The sequence below is a fragment of the Anomaloglossus baeobatrachus genome, chromosome 7, assembly GCF_048569485.1.
Source record: "Anomaloglossus baeobatrachus isolate aAnoBae1 chromosome 7, aAnoBae1.hap1, whole genome shotgun sequence".
In the NCBI taxonomy this organism is placed as follows: Eukaryota; Metazoa; Chordata; class Amphibia; order Anura; family Aromobatidae; genus Anomaloglossus; species Anomaloglossus baeobatrachus.
Genome location: NC_134359.1, coordinates 283,668,724 through 283,695,539, shown reverse-complemented (window position 1 = coordinate 283,695,539; position 26,816 = coordinate 283,668,724). Strand labels below are relative to the sequence as shown.

The 26,816-nt window shown below is 44.6% G+C and overlaps 1 protein-coding gene across 2 annotated transcripts in view; it reads right to left on the bottom strand.

Annotated features, from left to right (window-relative positions):
- PKD1 (polycystin 1, transient receptor potential channel interacting) overlaps nucleotides 1–25,603 on the bottom strand; it is a 148,631-nt gene extending 123,028 nt beyond the window's left edge. For both annotated transcript variants that reach the window (XM_075318301.1, XM_075318302.1), the window contains exon 1: nucleotides 25,323–25,603. In XM_075318301.1, the coding sequence (XP_075174416.1) occupies nucleotides 25,323–25,579 (257 nt within the window). In that variant the 5' untranslated portion in view covers nucleotides 25,580–25,603. The remainder of the gene's footprint in view (nucleotides 1–25,322) is intronic.
- Nucleotides 25,604–26,816: the final 1,213 nt, after the last annotated feature.

Here is a 26,816-nt window from a genome sequence, read left to right as displayed (position 1 = left end):
CAGAGACGCTGACTTACTCACCGCCCCGGCTGGGTTGTGACCTCCCCTGCCCATACACATGTGCTGCTGCCTGCTTAGGCTGCTTTCACACATCCGGCTTTTGCAATGCGGTACAATCCGGCACTTTGCAGGAAAACCGCAACCGTTTTTTTTTGCTGCCGGTTGCGTTTTTCCTGCATAGACTTTAATTAGTGCTGCATTGTGCCGCATGGGCTTGCGTTCGGTCCGGTTTTTGCCGCATGCTGCAGATTTAGCCGATGCGGCGGCCGGATGGAACGTTCCCTGGCACGTTTTTTGCTCCGGCAAAAAAAAACCGCATCGCGCCGCATCCGGCCGATGCGGCGCTTTTCCCAATGCATCCCTATGGATGCCGGATGCGGCGCGATGCGGCAAAAACCGCATCCGGCCGCCGCATGCGGTTTTTGCCACTGCGCATGCTCAGTAGCATGCCGCAAGCGGCAAAAACCGGACCGGCCGCATGTAAAAAACTTATGCAAAGGATGCGGTGTTTTCACCGCATCCGTTGCATAGGCTTCACAGCCGGATTGAGCCGCACTGCTCAAACCGGATGTGTGAAAGCAGCCTTACCCTCTCAGGACCTGTGCATGTAGCCCACGTCTCTCGGGAGTGTGTTTAGGGTGAGCGCACACTGACCCTCCTCTTAAAAGGCCAGCGAGCCATTCCAGGAAATGCCTCTCAGCCACAGCACTATGTATTTAAGGCATCCTCCCATCAGGGGAGATGCCTGCACATCACCTTCAGTTAGTTAGTCAGTCAGTATGCTACCTAGCTTGTTGTCAGGTCCTGTGCTCCTGTACTGTTATTTCTGTGTCTATCCCTGCAGAGCCCACCATTCCTGTACAGCCTGCCTCAGTCAACCCACCTTTATCCCCGAGCCCGTCACCTGCCCTGGGGCTCAGCTGCCACAGTCCCGGTCACTGCCCTGGAAGTGGTACCTGGCGTCCGCCTCGCAGTGGGTGCTTAGATAAGCCCCTTCCACTAAAGAGAAAGCCCAGGCCCCTCCTGTGGTCCAGTGGGTCTACTAATCCAACTCGCCACCCCTACACCGGCCGTGAGCGTTACACAGTTATGCAGAAACCCCTTCGACAGCAAACTTTCTAGAGAGTTTCTTGTCCTTGATGCCGAGATGCTCCATCATTACTATCCAAAAGCCCTTTCAGGCAGCATTATGAAAGCTTTTTGCTTGGAGCTTTGTACACCATACTGAGCATCCCCCCAAACGTCCGGCTCCAAAAGTTACCAAGCATGGTTATATGGACCACCAAAAGCTGATGGATCTGTGACGCCCCTGGACTATTCAGGTCGTCACAGGGTACTGCACAAACTGCCCTTCCAGTGCAGGATTCAAATGCGTCATGGTTCTGGGTCCCCATCTTGCAGTGTTTCCTGCAACAGCAAATCAAATCCTAGATACACCCTGCACCACACCCACCAGTGGGCGACTTGAGCGGAATAGGGTCGCCCACCTAAGGGTCAGGAAGGGGAGGTGAGAAGTGTATAAGAGAAGTGAAGTGAAGTGGAGAGAAAGAAGTGAGGTAGCCCTCGAGCTGAGAGGAGCTCAGAGGAAGCTGGGAGTAGTGGCTCCCAGGAGAAGCTGACTAGGTTGCAGACGGTGGTCTGGACCTAGAGGAGTCGGACCCCCGGTCGCAGGGGGTTGAGACTAGGTGCCTGGACCTGTCAAGGAGGACGATCAGCAGCCTGGTACTATCACTTGTCCAGGACCGAAGGCACGGCGGGGTACACGGACCCTAAGTTGGGGAGAAGCTTCAGGCAACCCGGCAACCTGGGGAGAACGGAGCCTTTATGGACTGTTCCCACTAGCTCCAGAATCGGGGCACTAGCACAACGAGGGGGATAGGGCTTTCCAAACAAGTGGCCCACTGAAATCCCAAGCGTGAGCCCTGAGAGAAGGCTCCCACACTTAGCCACAGTGGGGAGCAGGGCCCGGCAAGTTCCAGACTACCGGGCCACTACAGTGAATTCAATCTTTGTGCCAGGAGGCAGGTTATGGATCACCAGGCAGCACAGCAGGGGACTGGACCCGGACGAGCTCCCCTTGAATGGCAGCGGCACCCAGAGACTTGGTTTACCCGGTTGTCAGCGTCTGCTTATTTGCTGAGTGAGTACCTGAGTGATTTTCCCCCTTCACGGCACCGAGTATCACCATCCAGAGTCCCGGGGCCTACCCCTACCCGTGGAGGGCAACGACACCTTGCTGCCCCGCTTCATCAGCCCATGTACTCCCAACGGCAGCGGCGGTACTCCCAATTACCGCACACCACAGGTGATGTCACGAACTATAACTCCCCTGTAAATATTCCCCTTTTATTTTATTGTGTGGCCCTGAGCCCCTGGGTCCGGAGACCCTCGAGCCACGAACGGACACAACCCCCGGATCCGAGCGGTTCCATCCGCTGCCGGGGCAGCACAGATCTAAACCCGTAATGCCAACCGACCAGATCTGTGCCCCCCACCGCTACGGTCTGTGATTACCACTGCCGTGTAGAATACAATGGCTCCATTTTACGATAAAAGGGATATAAATACCCCAAAACCACAGTTCTGTGCTGGGAACACAACATCCGCTCCACGGCTAGTGATCCACAGCTCAGGACTTGGCCCCCGGGACTTGAGATTTTGCTCGTCCCGGAAGAGCCGCAGCTGGAAAGATGAGCAGACTGGGAGAGGCGCAGCAGCAGCCGAGGCAGCGAGCTGTAAACATCTGCGGATTCCAGACACATTGGGTAAGGGAACTGATCCTTCCTTCATGTGCGGTACGGAAAGCCTCAAACATGCAGACCAAGGTATATTAACAGGAAAGCATATTCTGGGGGGACCACCAAGACAGGGCAGACGCTGGAAGAAGTTCACCAGCACCTGCCCAGATTTATGCTTTTTTTTTTTTTGCTGCCATCATTGGTTTCCAACCCACATTAGTAGAGATTTATCAAAACTGACCTAAAGAAAAAAATATAACTTAAGAATTAAATTTATGCAAAACTTCGCAAAAGGAATAATAGAGGGATTCCAGGCTTTGTTTTATTTACCGCTAATTTCTATGGTCTTTTATCAATGCAAACGGTAAAGAATACAGAGGTGCAAAAATTTAATGTAAAAAAAATGATTTTTCTTTCCTTGCCTGTAAGTTAGATTAACATATGACATTTGCTCTCTTCCCAGGCTCCGCGGATCCCTCGGATGTCGGCAGGGAGGATTATATTGCAGTTGGCATAAACCACGTTATTCATTTTAATGGGATTTGATAGCATTTTAGCAGAGGTCATTGCCAGTAGTAGCGATCTGTCCAGCGCTGGCTCGGGGGAAGCAGGAGGTGGTGTCACACTCAATAGGACATAAGTAAACGGACAAGCAAAAGGGTAACAAAGTTTGGAACCTTTGACTTTCAGGCTCCATATCTCACCATCCACTACAGCTTTGAGCGTCAGACGACCTTCATTTTATAGACAATCATCTTGGCTATCTCATACATAAATCTGATTTGAAATTATTTTGCACTAGCTGTACTGCCCGGCTTCGCCCGGGTTAATAACTGTTGTTAACAAAATAGAATGTATTAACATTCCCGGGATAGAATGTATAAATAGAATGTATTAACGCCCGGAATAGTAACTGTCTCTCTGTTTCTCTCCCATTCTGTCTGTCTCCCCCTCTGTATATATCTTTCTGTCTCTCTATCTATCTCTTTCCCTGTCTGTCTCTTTCCCTGTCTGTCTCTTTCCCTGTCTGTCTCTTTCCCTGTCTGTCTCTTACCCTGTCTGTCTCTTACCCTGTCTGTCTCTTACCCTGTCTGTCTCTTACCCTCTCTATCCCTGTCTGTCTGTTTCCCTGTGTCTGTCTCTGTCTCTTTGTCTGTCTGTTTCCCTGTCTGTGTCTGTCTCTTACCCTGTCTGTCTCTTTCCCTGTCTGTCTCTTTCCCTGTCTGTCTGTTTCCCTGTGTCTCTGTCTCTTTGTCTATGTCTGTCTCTTTGCCTGTCTTTGTCTGTCTCATTCCCTATCTTTTCCTGTCTGTCTCTTTCCCTGTCAGTCTGTCTCTTTGTGTCTGTTTCTTACCCTGTCTGTGTCTGCCTCTTTTCCTGTCTGTATCTGTCTCTTTCCCTGGCTGCATTGTGACACGCCAACATTCCATATAAGGGCGTGGCCACGCATTCTTCTGAAGTTCTGGCTGCACTGTGGCTCCCAGCTCCAATCGCTTTAATGGAGGCAGGTTTTTTGGTGAATAACTGTAAAGAGCGGGGTTAAAATTTCCCCTCAAAACATAGCCTATGACGCTCTCGGGGTCCAGAAGTGTGAGTGTGCAAAATTTTGTGGCTGTAGCTGCGACGGTGCGGATGCCAATCCCGGGCATACATACACACATACACACACACATACACACACACATACACACATTCAGCTTTATATATTAGATATGATTAGTTATGCAGATTCTTGTCAGGTCTCTGCATTGTTACAGTTTTGCTCCTGGTTGTGGTAAAATCTTTTTCTTCCTGTATACTACAAATTACAACCTGTTCTCACATTCCCGAATAACTCAGTGTGTTATTAGGTTGATGCCAAAGCAAAAAGTCACCGGTTTGAATCAAGGAGTATCCATGAAGAAGAGCCTCATCCAGCTCATCGATAGTAGTCAATCAGCCAAGAAAATTGCCAAACTGCATCATGTAAGACCATGATGGCTGAATATGAAATGACATCCATCCATCAATTCAAAAGCCAAGTTGTGACGTCCAGGTAGATGATCAGAGTCAACAAGTCGCTCATCACAAGGTCTATCAGTTCTGGTGACAAACCCGGCAGTGGTCGAGATCACAGACGTCCGTGCAACGCACATTACACAAGTCTGGAATGGTGACCTGAAGAAAGGTGAAGAAGACTCAACTTCATTTTCGTCACAAGAAGCGTCGGCTCGAGTTTGCAAAAAAGTATGATAAGTGGAAGATTGGAAACGGGTGACTTGGAGCGATGAGACAAAAGTCAATAAACGGCTCTGATGGGGGCAAATGGGTCTGAAAGAAACAAGGGAAAAGGGGCAAATGAAACATGAAATCGAAGGAACTGTCAAGATCGGTGGAGGAAGCCTGAGGATATGGGCGTGTTTACAGCCAAAGGTGTTGGATACTTGATCAGGATTGATGGTGGTCTCGATGCTGAACTGTATGTGAGGATCCTACAAGACGATTACTTCATACACTCGAGTACTGTGGGTATGAAAAGGACAACATAGTGTTTCCCGCCGCCCGCCGGTTGTTCCTCCCATTATCTGTTATTTATGCTAATTCTATTATAGAATTGTTTTACTAAATAGCTAGAAGGACCTGTGCTAATGTCATACCCATGTGACCAGAAGGGGCGGGGCCTCAGCCAACATAGCTGATACCAGGGAACAACATTATTTTTCTGTTGGCTGAGGCCCCACCCCTTCTGGTCACATGGGTATGACATCAGCAAAGGTCCTTCTAGCCACTTAGTAAAATGATTGTATAATAGAATTAGCATAAATAAGTGACTAAAAGGACCGATGTCATACTCATGTGAACAGAAGGGGCGGGGCTTCAGCCAACAAAAAAATAATGTTGCTTCCTGGTATCAGCTATGTTGGTTGAGGCCCCACTCCTTCTGGTCACATGGGTATGACATCAGCACAGGTCCTTCTAGCCACTTAGAAGAACAATTCTATAATAGAATTAGCATAAATAACAGATGGGAGAGGATGGACAGACAGGGGGGCAGGAATCACTACGAATACCCACCCCAGCTATCAGCTGATCGGCAGCTGCTGTCACTCAAAAAGCTGCTCATTTTACAAACTTTACTTGCTTGTGTTTCAAAACCTATACATCCTAGCTGACAACTAAAGGTATGTATAGAATCAGCCTCATAGTGCCAGTATAGCACTGGCTGTAAGTTATATAGAAAAATCCTGGTGATTGGTGCACTTTAAAACCAATTTTGGATCCTGACCGTTATAGTGGTATCTCCAGGATGTATCCCGAGCACAACACTAAAAAAAAAAGTGCCTGAGACCCAAGGACACGAAAAACAAAGCATAAAATGACCTCGTCTCTGTCACATGCCGAAAAATCAAAATATATCACCAATGATTAACTCTCCCGCTCTCCCGAGGATGGTTTCGTTTACCAGTCTCTCTAGACGACAGCAGGTGACAATGGACATAGCTGCACGTTCCCCGGAAATACCGGCGTCGGGCGATGCTCCAGATTCAGGTCCTCGGGTCATCTGCGGAACGTTGGAAATAATAGTTGATGAACCTAAAAATCTGCAGCGAGCGCCAACATTTTTGAGTTATTTTCAATTGATTTTTATAGATGTTGTCATCCATAAAAATAGTCAAATTGGCTGTAGCACGGGATTGATGGCGGCCCGGGACCTGGCGAGCCCCTCGCGCTATTACTGCAGCACTACAAACAATCTGTAATAAACCTTGATTTAATTATCTTCTTACAATGCACTCGACGTGAGTAATGGAAAGAGTCTGACATCATCCAGGAATCAGCCGCTAACGACAGGCACAAAAATAGTGACATGACGTTATCATTACCGCTTTATAGCGAGACAGACCCGATGAGGGCAATCGCTTTCTAGCGGTCGCTCCAGTGTAAGAATATATTTATAGCATCAGACGTAACTTTAAAGCCACTGACAGGTAATGAGAGTGACGAGAATTATCGGGTGACAATGGCGCCTGTCAGGGGATGGGGGAGATATAAGGAAGCGAGATATTAGGCAGATCTTGAAGTTGATGTGTTGGAAGCCAGAAAAATGTAAAGTGTAAGGATACAGGCGAAAAAGTATATCAGAGCGTATCTAAAACTGCAGGTTTTGGGGGTATTCCCAGTATACGGACAATTTACATGTTTTGCATGGTGTTTCTGGCATACGGCAGGTGTATGGGGCTCAAGGTACACGTTGAGTCTTTTGAGGAGTTCCCAGAATATGGTAAATCTTTTGGGGTTTGGGGTATACGGCAGGTCTTGTGGGGGTGTTCCCAATATATGGCAGATCTTGTGGGATGTTCCCGGTATACTAAGGGTCTTGTGGGGCTGATCCCGGTATATGGCAGGTCTTGTGGGAATGTTCCTGGTATACAGCAGGTCTTGTGGGGGTGTTCCTGGTATACAGAAGGTCTTGTGGGGTGTTCCCGCTATACGGCACGTTTTGTGGAGTGTTCCCGGTATCCGGCAGGTCTTGTGGGGTGTTCCCAGTATATGGCAGGTCTTGTGGGGTGTTCCCAGTATATGGCAGGTCTTGTGGGGTGTTCCTGGTATACGGCAGGTCTTGTGGGGTGTTCCTAGTATATGGCAGGTCTTGTGGGGTGTTCCCGCTATACGGCAGATCTTGTGGGGTGTTCCTGGTATATAAAAGGTCTTGTGTAGTGTTCCCAGTATACGGCAGGTCTTGTGTAGTGTTCCCGGTATACGGCAGGTCTTGTGGGGTGTTCCCAGTATACGGCAGGTCTTGTGTAGGGTTCCCAGTATACGGCAGGTCTTGTGGGGTATTCCCAGTATACGGCAGGTCTTGTGGGGTATTCCCAGTATACGGCAGGTCTTGTGGGGTATTCCCAGTATACGGCAGGTCTTGTGGGTTGTTCCCAGTATATTGCAAGTGTTGTGGGGTTGTTCCCGGTATACAGCAAGTCTTGTGGGGTGTTCCCAGTATACAGCAGGTCTTGTGGGGTGTTCGTGGTACATGGCAGGTCTTCTGGAGTGTTTCCAGTACATGGCAAGTCTTTTGGGTCGTTCCCCATATTGGGTCAGTCTTGTGGGTGTTGCCAGTATACAGTAGGTCTGTTGGTGTTCCTGGTATATGGCAGGTCGTGTGGGGTCTTCCCAGTATAAGGTCAGTCTTGTGGGTGTTCCGGTATATGACAGGTCTTGTGTCGTGTTCCGAGTGTACAGTAGATCTTGTATTGTATTCCTGGTATACGGTTAGTCTTGTGGGGTGTACCCAGAATATGGCAGGTCTTGTGGGGTGTTCATTGTATATAGCACATCTTGTGGGTTGTTCCCAATATACAGCAGGTCTTGTGGGGTGTTCCCAGTATATGGACGGTCTTGTGGGGTGCTCATGATATACGGCAGGTCTTGTGGTGTAGTCCCAATACATGGCAAGCCTCATAAGATATTGCCAGTATACAGCCGGTCCTGTGGGGTGCTCCCAATATATACGGCAAGCCTTGTGGCATGCTCCCGATATTCGGCAGGCTTTGTGGGGTGCTCCCAGTATACAGGTGGTCTTGTGAGTGTTTATGGTATTTGGCAGGTCTTGTGGCGTGCTCCCGATATGCGGGAGGCTTTGTAGGGTGTTCCAGTATACAGGTGGTCTTGTGAGTGTTTATGGTATTTGGCAGGTCTTGTGGGGTGTTCCCGATGTACCTGGTAAATGTCTGCTTGCTGCAAGTGAATTAAAACATTTTTGTTCATAAGCATCAGTAGATTTTTACGTTAACAAGGGTTCTAGACCCATCCAAAGTTAGATATGGCTTCCATAAAAGAGCCTTCAAGAATTAGCTGTCACTTTAAATAAAGCCCTATATGAATCAAAGAGAAAATATGCAGATTTTCCCCATTATCTATAACCTAATTATTAACATTGAGAGGCCGCAGAAAGGTCCATATTTCAACACGGGTCAAAATGAGAAGAAAAACACATTTTATAGACAGCCAGCCTTCAGCAGATGTGCGGTCATCAGCCAAGCTACACGCTGATCCAGGACCAACTCGGTGAGAACCGTCCTCAGCTAAGGAAGAGATGATCGAAGTAGTTACCACCGATAGTCCCACATCTATGGGAGATCCCGAGGGGGCGAGTCATGGAGAATCAACTGTGGCCATTGATGTAATGATTCAGAGCTCAACAAGTCATCCTCATGACATGCTAATCGTCATCTGTGCCAAACAGTGTCGGGCAATCAATGGTATAAGTCGACCGGAGCAAAATTCGAGGAAGAGTACTTATGCTATACCAAGGGATTAATATCAGGTATAGGCTAATTACTATAGACTTTAGGAGCACGTACAACTCCTCCAAGTGTCATTTTGACTTCTATAATGACTGAACAGAGAGAACTTTAAGAATGTGGGCACCTACAAATTTTTGGGAGCGATGGCTTCTTGGGAACAACTTGCTTATCTTTTTCTCCAACAGACAATGGCTCGTCCAAGTTACAGCGAGGTATAATATGGCATATTTGGCCAATGTGGAAAGAGGTAATAAATCATGTCACCATCATGGTTTCAACGGTCCTCGGGCCCCCTAAACCCCCGAGCTCGATCGCAACCGCAACCCTGGTTCCAAGCACAAACCATCACAGGGGAAGGAAGTCTTATCCAATCCGACCAGCACGAGAGGAATCATATCCAATCGCTCCACACATGGTATGGTTCTCGCCCCCAATTCTCAGATTACAATACCAGTCTGTCAATTTGAGGCTGCCTAAACCCAATCCATAATATGATCTAAAAAAATATGCTAAAAAACTAGTAAAAGCTATAAAATGCACAAAAAGTTATCAGAGCACGGGCCCCTGCCACAAAATAGGGGGCACATTTAGAGGATCCACAGTTTTCACCGTAATGTAACACTGTCATAACATCTAAATGGTTAAACGGGAAGCTACGCCTTGTTCTGCTGCTCCCCGGACCACACCTTGATCCAAGAACATTTTGGGAACCATAAGCCAAAAATGTGTGCAGTGTAGACGTGTCCAAAATGGTTAGTTTGTGCAACCAGCCCCAAGTATCCCTTGATGATCTCCACTTGCTGAGAATATCCCACGCTCACAGCTTCATTTTATCTATATTTACACCATTCACGCTTAAATTCCAGAGTCATCGTCCCATGACGGTCGGAGGAGCGTGACTAAAGCCATCTGATCCAGTGGTCAGAATTAAAGGACAGGGAGAGGTTAATGGGTGCAGGCGCACCCACAAAAATGTTGCAAAGACTTTTGGTTGGTCAGGAGTAAGCGACGTCTCATATGTTTGCCGACTATGTCAACAAATCCCCGATACACACACCCTTCTTCAGGCTCAATTGCTCTAGTGAAGGTTTCCTGACTCGACACTTCAGCAATTCAGCCTGGAGAAGGGTTCAAGTGTCACCCAAAACGTTCTCATGCATTATCAGTATTTTTAATAACATATGATCGGAGCTCAATGCAATGTGAGTCTAAACCAGTGTTTCCCAAACTCCAGTCCTCATGGCCCCCGACAAGTCATGTTTTCAGGATTTCCTTATCATTATCAAGGCATCACCTGTGCTATATTAAGGAAATCCTGAAAACATGACCTGTTGGGGGTCGTGAGGACTGGAGTTTGGGAACCTCTGCTCTAAACTTTTAGAAAACTGGATGGACTGTGGAATTATTGGAAAACCTTCTGGCCGGTTAGGAGTATGCAACATCTCATATGTTTGCCGACTATGTCAACGTTTCTCCGATACACACACCCTTCTTCAGGCTTAACTGCTTTAGTGAAGGTTTCCAGACTCCAGACACTTCACTTCAGCAATTTCGCCTGAAGAAGGGTCCATGTATCGCCCGAAATATTGTCTATGGTCAACCTGGGCAACGTTGAAACCGTGCGGATTCTGACTTTTTCAATACAATTTGTCATGCATTATCAGTATATTCAATATAGTCAGGGTTCAAGGCAATGTGGGTTTCAACTTTTTGACCCCATTTCATTTCCAAAAATGGATGATCTTTGTTAATTATTTTAGGCTGGACTTCCCCTTTGAATATGGGTCATTTCAGTATTTTGACCCATCGAGACACTAAACATAACAGTTTTGGATTTGGCCTTAACACAATAAGTTTAGGAGTTGTGTATTATTATTGTAGACAGAATCCAAAAAAAAAGTGTGAACCATCGGTTGTGAGAAAACAAAGGTTAATTGGATCGTAATTAGCAATTTCAACTTTTTGGACAAAATTTCCTGACAATGGACAGAAACTGGTGGATGGAGAAAAGAAAAGAAAAACGACATTGAGGCAGAATTTGATACCTCCCCTTACAATGCTCGTCTCTGTTCTGTCCTCCATTTTCCTATTGACTCTCCCTTAAATTGACATTCTGGGCAAGAGATGAGAAATTCTATTTAGTAAATGGATGGGGAATTAAAAAATCTCAAATAATTCAGCACTGTGTAGTTCTCAGTCCATCAAGGAGAAGATTCAGAAAACTTAAAGGGCAACGCCATCTAAAAAGGTTGAAATGGGGATGGAATAAGCATTCATGGGCGTAAAAGTCCATAGTTCACAAAGAGTTCTGGTATATGGTTCTTTCATGGTCCTAAAAACGTGGATCATCCTTCTAAATGCTCTCAAATAGGAGAAGTTGTGACTTTTCTTAGCTCATGGTTGGGGGTAAGGGGCCATTGAACAAAAACAAGAAAGGGGTAAATCTTGGACAATTAACCGAAGAACTTGAAAAATAGAGAGTCCTGGTCCAAAGGATCATATGAGATGTTGCGCTCTATTGAAATGGGCTAAAAAATTAGTTCTCAAGCAAAAAAAAGTTTATAAAGTTTCCATATGCTGTAATCTAAATCTTGCAAAACTAAGTGGAATCCGGGCCAGCTGTCAAATTCTAATAGGAAGGGAGCACTGGGGCATGGAGGGGGGTGAAATTTCATTTTATGAAATGTAAATAGCTATTTGTGCCATGTATGGTCTAAATGGGGTGTACCTAAACCCCATTACGGTACCCAATTAGGCTAATTTCATTTTTTCCCAATAACAGTTGCGATATTCTATAATGTGCAGCTGTGCAGGGGGTCCCTAATTTGAGGCTTAAACTAATTAATTGGAGCACTAATTGCTTTGTTTATGAAGGACTTGCCACCTTGTAATACTCTATTTTTCCTGTGGTGGTGCTGTTTAGAAATGGATTTAGAAATTTCTGCTAGGAACCATGTCAATTAAGACTGATTGAAAATGTCTAGTTTACCTTCAAGAAACGTTACAAAAGGGATTGTTCAAAGTGGAATACCCCTTTAAATCTTAGATATTACTTTTACATGATTCAAGTTGAGCTCCTTCACCCCCAAATATTAAAATATTAAAAAATAAAAGTTACGGTAATTACATTTACTTTTGAAAAGACCCTTGATACAACCTTTTACTGATACTACTTTGCATTGCATCTCAATGCATTTACAGTCTGATGAAATGAAGTCATATCTTTTGGCACAAGGTCATCTACACTTGCGAATATACTGCAGTAAACGAGTAATTGGTGTACCGCTACAGAGTAGTCCCTAATTTAGGGCTTTATCGAATTAGTTGGAAAAATTATTGACTACAAAAAGCAACTGTTTCTCTGGAGGACTGAACACCATGTAATACTTCATTCCTCCTGCGGGGGAGCTGTAGGTTCTAAGTCAAATAAAGATATTCTTGGATGATTTACAGGCTGTTTCTAACAAAAAGTGATGGTCCAAAATGGGCAACGTTACAGTTTGTGATGAAATTCAAGACCAACACCTTTTCCAGTCCTCAAATTTGCTACAATGACTGCAGAGACCCCCGATGCAGCCCTTAATGATACTACTTTACGGATTCCAATTGTGAAACTCAATGTATTCCAATGGGATCTAGTACAGTCGGATCTCTCAACAAAAGGTCATCTACCTGTTGTCATGCGATGTTTGGATCTGCAAACACCTGCTGGCACGGCATCATCAGACACTATTCACACCACAGAGTCTGACAAGCAACCTGAGGCTTCTGGATTGTTCAGCCAGAGCCGGGCATCGGCTGGCTCTGGTTCACTGGTCTTCACCTCTGCAGACTTGTGAGTAGGACCCTAAGAGCTCAGATTGCTAATCGCCACGTGCAGCTGTCTCCTCCCTATTTAAAGCCCGGTATGTGCCGATGATAGCTTCTGCATAAGCTCCAGCGATCCCGGTCTTGGTGGTAATCCTGTTAATGGTGATCTGTGTTGTGATATTGAGTGGTGTAAACGTTCCACTGTTGTGCGTTACTTTCTTCCCTTTTTCTTTATTCCCCCTGGTACAAATATTGTCTCTCCTTTGTGGTTGAGTGCACTCCCTATGTTGTTTTGTGCGGTTTTGTCATTGTGATTTCCAGCCCGCCCCAAGATTGTGGGAGAGAGGGAGTAAGATCAGGGCTCGGACAGGAGTTAGGGTCATGCAGGGGGCTCGGACCTGGCTACCATCAAGCCTACACTCCGAAATAAAGGACAGCGCAGGGTCTCAAGTCTGAGGGCCAACCTAGTGGCCCCTGTCCTGTCATTACATACCCCAATGACTCCTATACCCCAATATACTTCAGCAAAACAAAATAGTTTCCCCCCCTGAAAGAGATTGCAATATAAATTCCATAGTGTGCGTTCCTTTTACATAATCTTCAGATCCTGTTACATAAGTTCACAGCACATTCGGAACATACTGAAGCATCTTAATTCCTTGTAGATGGCAAGATTTACCATAGGCGCTTTCCAAAATATCTTCAAATTTAAAGTTCCAACACCTCGAGAATCTCCAGTTCAAATGGCCAAAATACAAGCAAAACCGATTCCTGGCCAAGATTTCGGGAATTTTTTCACATTTTTGTTTCCATCTGGATATCGTTCATTTTACCCACATGAATTACAAATACACCACCCCACGCCCGATGGATATTATACAACTGTAAGCTAACAGGATATTTCTGTAGGTCAGCTATAGTGCAGGGGCTATGGGTGAACCCTATATTAAGCCATACCCTCATATATGGTCCCTGATAGTGATATTCTCACATAGGCTATCTGCAACCCAAAATTTAAGGGTCTTTATACACAGATCAAACCCATTCCATCACTATTGGCGATTCTACACAGACCTTTTCAAATTAGCACATCAAGAGCTTATTTTTTGGATCACACCTTTAAGGGAGCCAATAAGGGACCTATAGGGTGCCCTAAAAATGTTGATCCTGACCACATAGATGTCCGAAATGACCTATTCCTATAAGAATTTGGACCCTAATTGGCTTACTCATACCCACTTAGTTGATATCGCCAATTTTTTAACCCCTTAACATCCTCTGACAAATATGTCCGCCACAGGTGAGTAATTCTTTACGGTCACGTCAAAGTGATTTTGTTGCTACGGTCACTGTATCATCCTGCAACTACCAGGATAGGAGATAACTCTGATCCTGCTAGTTTAACCTCTTAGATGGTTTGGCTAAAGGTCTCCTGGGGTTTTTTTTTTTCCATTTTGTTCAGTAGTGCAAAGAACTAAATTAGCAAAATAAATAATATTCGCCCATTCTCTTTTGCCATGGATATAGCGTAGACCCTCCTACCATGCACTCAGCAGGGTCTTTGATTACATTAGGCCGCTGCGTGACCGCTGCAACCACTCACTTGCCACTTATACCATGCTGCTGCCATCACTGCTTAGTAATGGGAGCCGTTATACCTCCAGTACAGGCTAGTGATTGGCTGCAGCGGTCACATCGCCTACATATAGGCAAAGACCAAAAGGACTGCCATAGGGATAGCGTTGGATTGCTGGGGATGAGAATAGGTTAAGAGTTGAGCAGAAAAATTTGCAAGACCCTGGTCCAGTGGCCATGTCTGCATTTAACTAAATTGGTGGCCTATGGAGATCTCAGGGATGCCACGGGGAGATAAGCAGGCCACGGACTATCTATATGGTTGCTGGAAAGGGTCTTGTTAGTGCTTTTCTGTGCAGGAATTACATCAGTATAGTCAAAATTTTCAAATTCTTTTTTTTTTTCCAAAATGATTTAATGATATCAGTGAGTGATTAAATATTTGACTGTAATCAGAATTAAGAAAAAAAAAAATGGCCGCCTCCATTAAAGCAAAAGTCAGACTTTTCGCAGAGGAAGACGGTGGTTGTCACATGTCTGCTGAGCCGTCAGAGGCTTTCCTATGCCCTGAAGGCCCACGGAGACATTGCTTTAAGGCTATGTCCGCACTTTGCGTTCAATTCCGCAGCGTGTAAGTCACTGTCGGTGCGTCTCAGAACGCAGCCGAAAAAGCTGCGTTCTGAGACGCATTCTGCAGACCGCAAAGTGTGCACATTCCTGGAGAGAATTAATGCTTTCTCTGCCATAGACAGAGTGGGAAAAGCATCCAGAACGCACATTTTTCACAATGCGGTCCCACTCGGCTCTGCAGCATCCCCATAAACGTGCAGCAGAGCTGAGTGGGACCGCACTGTCACTGTCATGGCTGGCTGCGGGACAGAGCCACGCGATCAGAATGAACTCGGATGTACTTCACCCGACTTCATTGTGATCGCGCGACTCTGTGCATGTTCTGCGGCTTGATTTGCGGTCACAAGTGAAGGACTCACCTGTGATCGCAAATCCCCTGAGTGACTGCAGTGAGCCGCGCGATCAGCGGTGCCATCACTCAGGTTACTTGTGGCCACAGCTGCAGTCCTCCACCTGAGATCGGTGGCCGTGAGTAACCTCAGTGACAGCACAGCTGATCACGCGACTCACTTCAGTTGCTGCATGGAGCTCACAGGAGCGGCGGTGGTCTACTATCGCTCCTGTCAGCTTCCGATGTAGCAGAGCTGGAAGCGTCGTGGGACCTTGCGTGGATTACGTCGGACCTGGAGGTGTTTTTGAGGGGTTAATAAAGTGGTGAAAGAGGGTGTTTTTTTGTCTTTCATTCCAAATAAAGAATTTTTTGGGTTTAATAGTGTTTATTTACTTTAACTTACAGGTTAATCATGGAAGGTATCTCGGGGAGACACATGCCATGATTAACCTAGGACTTAGTGGCAGCTATGGGCTGCTGCCATTAACTCCTTATTACCCCGTTTGCCACCGCACCAGGGCAATTCGGGATGAGCCGGTAAAGTCCCGGGACTGTCGCATCTAATGGATGCGGCAATTCCGGGTGTCTGCTGGCTGTTATTGGTAGGCTGGGGGGCTCCCCACAACGTGGAGCTCCCCATCCTGAGAATACCAGCCTCCAGCCGTATGGCTTTACCCTGGCTGGTATCCAAATGGGGGGGGACAGCACGTTGTTTTTTTTTTCATTCATTCTTTTTACTGCTCGATATAGACACGCCCACCGGCGGCTGTGATTGGTTGCAGTGAGACAGCTGTCACTCAGCGTGGGGGCGTGTCCGACTGCAACCAATCATAGGCGCCGGTGGGCGGGGGAAGCAGGGAATACGTGATGGATTAATGAGCGGCCGGCATTTTCAAAAGAGAAGACGCCGCCACAGTGTGAACGCCGTGCCGGTGATCGTGAATCGGTGAGTATGAGAGAGGGGGTGGGAGGGATAGACCGACATGGACAGAGAGAGAGGGACAGAGATAGTGACCGACCGACAGACCGACCGACAGAGAGAGAATAGAGACCGAGAGGGAGAGACCGACTGACAGAGAATAGTGATTGACAGACATTGTGAGACATCACTCGTTTCCAGTGTTTTAGGAAACATGCGAGAAATGTATATAGAAAATCGCATGTCACTAGGATGGTGTGAGTGCCGTCCCGTGACATCCGATTATTTACACGCTCCCATAGACTTGCATTGGAGAGACTCGCAGTAGAAACTCGCAAAAAAGCAGCATGCTGCGATTTTTTTCTAAGTCCGATTTGGACTGAGAAAAAAAATCGCAAATGCGAGCTGAATCATTCACTAACATGTGTCCGATTCCAATGCGAGATTTTCTCATATTGCTCTACTGCGAGAAACTCACAAGTGAGAAGCCGGCCTAAGATCTCCACATGCTCCAGTCCGGTCGTATGTGAACACCCAGCGCTCTTTCCTGGTTCTGGTTTACAGCTCCCAGCTGTGAGATCTGCAGCTCTTTACTCCACTGCACATTTACACATAGTTCACATTCCACCCCAAAGTTACCATGGCGAAAACTCAAGTGGATGAAACGTTTTCTACGTTTGTGGGTTTTTCTTTTTTTTTTCTTTTCGGAATAAAGCAAAAATTGTTAAAAAAAAAAAAGTGGAAGGAAGCAAAAGAAAAATCAGCAATGAATCTGCAGCAAAATCTGCACTAGTTATATGTGGATTTGCTACGGATTTCATCCGCAGGGAAAAGATGCAGCAAAAATTAGCTTGCTGTGGATTTAAAAATCTCATCTGTATGAAATGGGCACTGAAACTTGGATAAAATTTGGGTAAATCTTACTATAACCGCCCACGTTGCTTTTTTTCAGCTCACAAAAAGCATGTTTTGGCAAGAAAAAAGCTGCTTTTTTCATGTTTTTTTGCTTTTTTTCATGCTTCTTCTTATCCATTGAAATAAGGAAAAAACAGGAAAAAAATCAGAAACAATTGACATGTTGCTTATTTTTCAGCAACAAAAAAAGCAAGGAAAAAAAAGTAACATGGCTATGTACCCACAGTGTTTTTTTCAGCACAAAAAAAGCATGTCTTGGCAGAAGAAAAGCTGCTTTTTTGTGCTTTTTTTCATGCTTCTCATCTACTAAGATAGGGAAAAAAGCAGGAAAAAAAAGCAGAAACAATTGACATGCTGCTTCTTTTTTTCAGCAACAAAAACAGCAAGGAAAAAAGAAACAACATGGGCACAGCAAATCACGATTCTCATAGACTTTGCTGTGATATGTTTTCTTTGCTTTTTATTGATTAAAAAAAGCAAGGAAAAAGCATGAAAAAAAATCCCTACCTTTTTTGCTGCATTTTTGAAACAGTTTTGGGTGCAGTTTGTGGTCCTAAACTGCATATATGACCTTCTCCAGCAAAGTCTATGGCTGTGTGCGCACTTTGCGTTTTTTCATGCATTTCCGCAGCGTTTTAATGCCAAAATGCATGCATTTTGATTTTCAAGCAAAGTCTATGGGAAATTGTCATTTCTTGTGCGCACTATGCAGTTAAAAACGCAACGTTTTAGTTGCAGAAAATTTGGCAAAAACTCAGCGGTTAAAGATCAACATTTCAATTGTTTTTGCTATTTGGGCAGTGTTTTGCTAACATTGGAGTCAATGAGAAATGTCAAAACGCACACACAATCAAAATCCCAGCGTTTTACATGCTTTTTGGATGCAGAAAACATGCTTTTTGGAAAAAATAAACGCATGCGTTTTTTACTTTATAATATGGGAAAAATATGTCCCTACACACACACACACACACACACACACACACACAGAGTCCGACAATTAAATTAATGAAAATCCATAATTTAATGTTATTTTATGCATAAATATAAAAAAATAGTTATAATTTTAATACAATTATTTATTTTGTGTATGATTTTAATCATGATATTAGTTATCATTTTTTTCCGTTTTTTTCATAATGTTTGAATGTTTAAACTTTATGTAGTAGTGTATTTGTATTCAAAACGCATCTGACTTTAAGCAATGAAAAAGCATGTAAATAGCGGTAAAAACGCGGCAAAATCGCGATAAAAACGCAAGCGTATTTATAGCGTTTTTGTGGTCAAAAACAAATTTGACAAAGACAATTTCTGCCAGAGGATGCGTTTAGAACTGCAACTACCTCGACACAAAGTGCGCACATGGCCTATGAGATATCCGAAAGGCTGTGCGCACGTTGCTTTTTTTTCTTTGCCTGCAGTGTTGGTTGCAGAAAAAAGAAGCAGCATGTCACTTCTTTTCTGCGTTTTTCCCTAGCTTTTGCCATTGACAATGTTAAAAAAACGCAGGGGCAAAAACACACCGAAAACGCGACATGCGTTTTTTGATACGTTTTTTTGGCCAGAGGATGCGTTTTTTGCTGGAGAAATAAAACTACAGTGCGCGCACATACCCTTCGTCAGGATTCTCATAGACTTTGCTAGGATGCGTTTTCCTTGCTTTTTATTGATTAAAAAAAGCAAGGAAAAAAAAGCATGGAAAAAAAAAGCATGGAAAAAAAAAGCATGGAAAAAAAGCCCTGTGTGCACAAGGCCTAATACGTGCAGATTCTTCACCTGGCACCCTTCAACGTATTCACCCCATACGTAAATTCATGGCAAAATGTGGAATACACCAATACCTGATTACATTTTCAAAATCTTTGCTTCTGATCATCTTCTTCTTCACGATTTACAGACCACAAAACTTTTGCAACTTGCAGCGGAGGGTTTGCTACAATTGAAATCAGTCATGACAATCATCTGTTAACTAAACCAGGCTGGACTAATGGACAGCCATATTTCACAGTCCATGTACGGACTACAAAGCCCAGACTGATCACGAGTCACCTAAACTATCCGCCTCATATATGCCTATAAGGCTATGTTCACACGTTGACTTTTGTTTAGTTTTTTTCTGTGTTTTCTTATGCAAATTAAAAGTTGCTTTTAAGGCTACATGCACACATAGCAATTTTTTTCTGCACAAAAAAAGCATGTTTTGTCAGGAAAAAAGCACGCTTTAATGCTTTTTCATGTTTTTTTTATCTTTTGAGATAGGGAAAACGCAGGGAAAAAAAGCATAAAGAAATGACTTGTTGCTTCTTTTTTTTTGCAACAAAAGGTAAAAAGAAGCAACGTGCGTACAGCACTTTAGGATTCTCATCGACTTTGCTGGGATGCTTTTTTCCTTGCAGTATTGATTAAAATTTGCAAGGAAAAAAGCATGGAAAAAAGCATGAAAGAAAATGCAAAGTGTGCACAGATCCTAACATTACCAGCAAGAGCTATAAGATCTCAGAAACCTCATGCACACGATTGCTTTTCCCCTCACAATTAAAGCCGTTTCACACATCCGGCTTTTTGCCAGATTGCCGGATCCAGCGCACTCCAGTACAGTGTGATACAGTACAATGGCAGCGCGGCAACTTCCGGGTCACATGCTCCGGTCACATGACAGCGTGTGACCAGAGCTTGTCGCGCTGCCATTGTACTGTATCACACTGTACTGGAGTGTGTCGGATCCAGCAATCCAGAGAAAAGCCGGATGTGTGAAACGACCCTTAGTCGAAAATCTGCTACGTTTTTGATTATAATGTCAATTCTTTTAGCATTTTTAGGCCATGTGCGCACTTTGCGTTCAATTCCACAGTTTGTAAGTCACTGCCGGTGCGTCTCAGAACGCAGACGAAAAAGCTGCGTTCTGAGACGCATTCGGCAGAACGCAACGTGCGCACATTCCTAGAGAATTCATGCGTTCTGGATGCTTTCTCTGCCATAGACAGAGTGGGAAAAGCATCCAGAACGCACATTTTTGACAGTGCGGTCCCACTCGGCTCTGCAGCATCTCCATAGACTTGCAGCAGAGCCGAGTGGGACCGCACTGTCAAAAAGAGCATGGCTGGCTACGAGACAGTGCCGCGCGATCAGAATGAACTCGGATGAACTTCACCCGACTTTATTGTGATTGCGTGGCTACATCGGAAGCTGACAGGAGCGGCAGTAGAACACCGACGCTCCTGTCAGCTCCATGCAGCAACTGAAGTGAGTAGCGCGATCAGCTGTGCGGTCACTGCGGTTACTCGCGGCCACCGCTCTCAGGTGGAAGACTGCAGCTGTGGCCGCGAGTAACCACAGTGACAGCACAACTGATCGCCCGGCTCACTACAGTCACTCAGGGGATTTGCGATCACAGGTGAGTTCTTCACGTGTGACCGCAAATCAAGCTGCGGCACATGCACAGTATTTCCACAGTATTTCCTGCCAAGAGATAAGGCTTTAGGGCTCATGCGCACGTAACTGCTGAATATTCTACAGCGATTTGACAGCACATGTGAGTGTCAAATCGCTGCAGAAACACTGCATAATGGATGCAGTTTTTTTGTACAAAAAAAGCCGATTTCATGCGCTATGGCTGCTGCCCCCACCATAGACAGAGTGGGAGCTGCATCCATAGCGCACAAATTAATTGACATGCTCATTTTATGAACGCACAGATTTGGGTCAAAATTTTAGCACCCAAATCGCTGCGTTCATAAAAGCAACGTGCGCATGTATCATGCACAATCTTCATAGATTATGCAGGAGACGCAGGACGCATGCATTTACGCTGCAGTGCAATACGCAGCGTAAATGCATGCAATTACGCAACATGCGCACGAGCCCTTACTATAGACATAAAACAGCAGAAAATAAAACAGCAGAAACACCCTGTGTGAACATAGCCCTAGGTTGTAAGTTTGGGTCAGTAGACCTGCGAGCAGACCGGGCATGGTGGTCTATACACAGACTGTCGAACATATTCGTCTGAACCCGCCTTGAGGCTATGACGTTATGATAAATTATCAGGACAAGAAAAAGATTTGTGCTGCCGATGTGTTTAGCTTGAAGGTGTAACAAACCCTCAGCAGTGAAAAGTAATCATTTTCTGTTGTTTTTTTTTTATTTATGTCCTCTGTAAACGAAAATGCTACAATTCACTGACAGCAAGCAAAGATGTTGACAAAGGTAAGGAGGAGAAACACAAACTATATTACAAGGTTGTAATTATATGATGAATTCGCTTTTTGACATAAAACTTTAATTCTAAAAAATGTTCATGGATTAGAAAGACATATAGGCCCCGTTGCCCATAGCAACCAATCAGAGCTCAGCTTTCATTTCGTATTCTGCTCTGGGAAAATGAAAGCTGCGCAGTGATTGGTTGCTATGGGCAACAAAGCAAATGTTGATAACTGAGGCCTAGGAATTTGTATAGTCATAGATTTGTTTACTTACTTTAATTTCTTCGCCACTAAGAAAGTTAGGTTAGATATTAAAATGTAATGTATGCCTCCACTCCTATACTGCGTATATTATGTCATGTGAATGCTGCAGTCTATCAGATGCCACTGATGGAAAGCAGCGGTCACCTGACATAATATCATGCAAAAGCCGTCAGACACAGCACCGACATTGCTGGAACATCACTGGTCCAAGGGGTGAGGTCCAAGGGGTGACTATATTGTTTACAGTCCTGTTGCATTTAAGATGGGGATGTTCAAGTAGCGGACAACCCCTTTAAGACTAAAGAAGGGTACTGTTACTAAGATGGCTGGATCACAGCGTGATACTATTTACTTGTCTGTCAAATGCCGATTTCACTAATATTTTAGACAATTCTCGATGCGGACAACTTTTGCTTTTATTAAAAAAAAAAATGGAATTCAACCATTGATTAAGGGTTCATTGTCTAGTAAAATGATCTGGGAACATGATTTCTGTACGATCACAATGATTAGTGATACCAAATGTGTAGTTTTTTTTATTATTATTTCAATAGTGACAAAGAAGAATAAAATTTGTGTTTATATGTATATATAAAAAAAGCTTGTGCCGCCATTTTCTGAATACCGTCACTTTTACTTTTCCGTCAATTCAGCTTTTTTTGGGTGGTGAGCTGATATTTTCTATTGGCATCATTATGGCTACATACAATTTTTTTATTACATTTTTTTGGCAATTCTGCCATTTATTTTTTTTTACCTTTTTTTAAAAAATAATATTATATACTTATAATTTGGATTATTGCGGATCCGGAAATACCGAATGTGCTTTTTTTATATTTTAAATTTGAAAATGGGAAAAGGGGCTCATTCAGATTCTTGCGTTTTAGTTAATATTTGTAAAAAATAAATAATAAAAAAATATAAGAACATATATTTGCTGTATATATATTATATATACACACACACACACACATACATTTTATATATAATATATATATATATATATATATATAATGTATGTGTGTGTAACATATATACATTGCCAATGTATGTAAGGTGCTATGGAATTAATAGCGCTATATAAATGAATAAATTAATTATTATTATATTATATATATATATATATAATATAATAATAATTAATTTATTCATTTATATAGCGCTATTAATTCCATAGCACCTTACATACATTGGCAATGTATATATGTTACACACACATACATTATATATATATATATATATAGTCCTTTTTTTTTTGCTAGAGATCTTCTGCAGCTAGCCATTGCCACCCGCAATTGCTTGTGTCTGCTATTCAGCTCCATTAAGGTGACTGGGGCTGAGCTGCAGTACCACAAATAACCTGCAGACCGGTGTGGCGCTCTTTTTGGCATAAAGCAGCTATGTATTTCCTATTCTAGGTTCTGGAAAACCCCACTATAAAGAAAATCATTTAACCCTCCGTTTAGGTGAAAGCCAACCACAGCAATGGGCACCTTTACTCACATGCTCTCCATATGGCGTATTTAATTGAATTCTGATTGCACCTCTCCAAAAATCTTAATATTTAATTTTGAATTTCCAAAATTAGCAATAACAGTATATAAACAGGAAATCACACGCGGCCATTACACAGCTGGGAATCAATCATAAGAGATTTTCCAAAAGTACGTAAAGTTATCCTAATAATGGAACCCCACCCCCAGAACCATTAGATATACCCAGCAGACTGGCACAATGATGGCGCACAATATGAGACCTGTTGTAAGAATGCCTGAAACAACTGAGGTTATAAGTGATGGCATCTCCTCTCCAGCTGTTGTGAAACTACAACTCCCAGCATGCTGTGACCGCATACAGGTGTCTTCAGCTTACTGTCAGTGTACATGGCGACTTTTCCAGTTGCATGCCAGTTCTATTTACATCTATGGACTGAGCAATACTGCAAATTCTGCCCGCTGGAAGTTGATGACATCAATCATGTTATTTCTCTTAGAAATCAATCCAATAACAAAATAAGCACCAAAGCTGTGACCCAAAGAAAGGACACCTATGGTGGCATATATCGCAGCCTATGTGACCCAAAAATCGGGCATCAACGGTGGCATATATCGCAGCCTATGTGACCCAAAAATCGGGCATCAACGGTGGCATATATTGCAGACTATGTGACCCAAACATCGGGCATCAACGGTGGCATATATTGCAGATTATGTGACCCAAACATCGGGGGTCAATGGTGGCATATATCGCAACCTATGTGATCCACAAATTGGACGCCAACGGTGGCATATATCGCAACCTATGTGGCCCAAAATTGGACACCAATGGTGGCATATATCGCAGTCTATGTGACCCAAAAATGAGATGCCAACGGTGGCATATATCTCAACCTATGTGGCCCAAAGAAAGGATGCCAACAGTGGCATATATCGCAACCTATGTGGCCCAAAATTGGACGCCAATGGTGGTATATATTGCAGACTATGTGAACCAAACATGGGGGGTCAATGGTGGCATATATCGCAACCTATGTGATCCACAAATTGGACGCCAACGGTGGCATGTATCGCGGACTGTGTGACCCAAAAATTGGATGCCAACGATGGCATATATCGCAGACTATGTGACCCAAAAATGAGATGCCAACGGTGGCATATATCGCAACCTATGTGGCCCAAAATTGGACGCCAATGGTGGCATATATTGCAGACTATGTGAACCAAACATCGGGGGTCAATGGTGGCATATATCGCAACCTATGTGATCCACAAATTGGACGCCAACGGTGGCATGTATCGCGGACTGTGTGACCCAAAAATTGGATGCCAATGGTGGTATATATCGCAACCTATGTGACCCAAAGAGAAGACGGCAACAGTGGCATATATCGCAACCTATGTGACCCAAAGAGAAGACGGCAATGGTGGCATATATCGCAACCTATGTGACCCAAAGAGAGGATGCCAACGGTAGCATATATATCGCAACCTATGTGACCCAAAAATTGGATGCCAACAGTGGCATGTATCGCGGACTGTGTGACACAAAAATTGGATGCCAACGGTGGCATATATCGCTGACTGTGACCCAAAAATTGGATGCCAACGATGGCATATATCGCAACCCATGTGACCCAAAGAGAAGACGGCAACGGTGGCATATATCGCAACTTATGTGACCCAAAGAGAATATGCCAATGGTGGCATATATCACAACCTATGTGACCCAAAAATTGGATGCCAACGGTGGCAAATATCGCAAACTATATTGGCACTATTTATGAAATGTGTTATTAGATGCCATGCCCGCCATCATGCTGGTCCTTGGAAATGACATCAACTCCAACGTAGTATTATGTAACTCACTGCCAGTCTACAGGCAGCAGAACTCATCTACAGTCAGCGAAAATCCTCATGAACAAAGGGTTAACTACTGTGGCATAAAAAAGTATCATATTTTATAATATGCACTGATAAGAATAAATATTATACAAGAAAATCCAGTGATATTAAAGCAACAACAAAGTTTGTAAAAGTTTTTCAAAGTTTCTAAAAGTTTCTACAAGTTTCTACAAGTTTGCAGCTGGCATGCAGGTCACGTGACCCCAGTGTGGGCACAAGGTGAGGGGTGCAGGAGGCAGTGGGGCATACTCACAGTGCTGTCACATTGGCAGGGACAGTCTCCAGGACCAGCAGTCCTGCACCGGAGCAGTTCACCACGCAGGAGTCGTTGGCACAGGTACAGCTCCCCGGGCATGGTTGGCACCATCCAGCCGCTGCCCCCGATCCGAGCCCCAGCAAGAGCCCAGCAGCAAGAAGGAAGAAGAGGGGGCAGAGCTGCAGTCCCAGCACAGGGGGGGAGGCGCCATCTTTTCTTCTTAGGGCTTCAGCCTGGGCATTTCCAAAATGCATAGCTTACTCACATTGCATGGGATCCCCTGCTGCCCCCCACAGCATGCAACACTGGAGAAACCCCCCGATCCTGACCCCCCGAGTCCTGAGCTCTCAGCTGCAGGCAGCGCTCCTCCAGGCTGCCTCTGTGTGTGGGTTCTGCCTTTCTCTGTCCTGTAGGGGAGGGAGCTTGCACTTCTCAATGGACAACGCTAGATGGCGCTGGAGAGAATGGACAATTCCACGAAGACTCGCCAGAGGGCGCTACGAATAAATCTTCTATTGTTCCATTCCCCAGACTTCATCATAGCATTAATAACTGGAAAACTATGCAGACCTGATCATTATAGACTTGTTTGACTTTTTTTTTTGTTTCTGCTAACAGCAATGTATGACATAATTGACAGAATATTATCTAATCATGACCATTCATGATAAAAATCTCCGGCACCTTATCACATGTGTGCATTTAGCCACCTTCATTTACCTTTCTGCTTATTTTACGTTATCTTCTCTTCTTTTCCAGCGATTGAAGCTATCCCTGGTGATTGAAGCTGTCCCTGGTGATTGAAGCTATCCCTGGTGATTGAAGCTATCCCTGGTGACTGAAGCTATCCCTGGTGATTGAAGCTATCCCTGGTGACTGAAGCTATCCCTGGTGATTGAAGCTATCCCTGGTGACTGAAGCTGTCCCTGGTAATTGAAGCTGTCCCTGGTGACTGAAGCTGTCCCTGGTAATTGAAGCTATCCCTGGTGACTGAAGCTGTCCCTGGTGATTGAAGCTATCCCTGGTGATTGAAGCTATCCCTGGTGACTGAAGCTATCCCTGGTGACTGAAGCTATCCCTGGTGATTGAAGCTATCCCTGGTGATTGAAGCTATCCCTGGTGACTGAAGCTATCCCTGGTGATTGAAGCTGTCCCTGGTGACTGAAGCTGTCCCTGGTAATTGAAGCTGTCCCTGGTGACTGAAGCTGTCCCTGGTAATTGAAGCTGTCCCTGGTGACTGAAGCTATCCCTGGTAATTGAAGCTGTCCCTGGTGACTGAAGCTGTCCCTGGTGATTGAAGCTGTCCCTGGTGACTGAAGCTATCCCTGGTGATTGAAGCTATCCCTGGTGACTGAAGCTATCCCTGGTGATTGAAGCTGTCCCTGGTGACTGAAGCTGTCCCTGGTGATTGAAGCTATCCCTGGTGACTGAAGCTATCCCTGGTGATTGAAGCTATCCCTGGTAATTGAAGCTGTCCCTGGTGACTGAAGC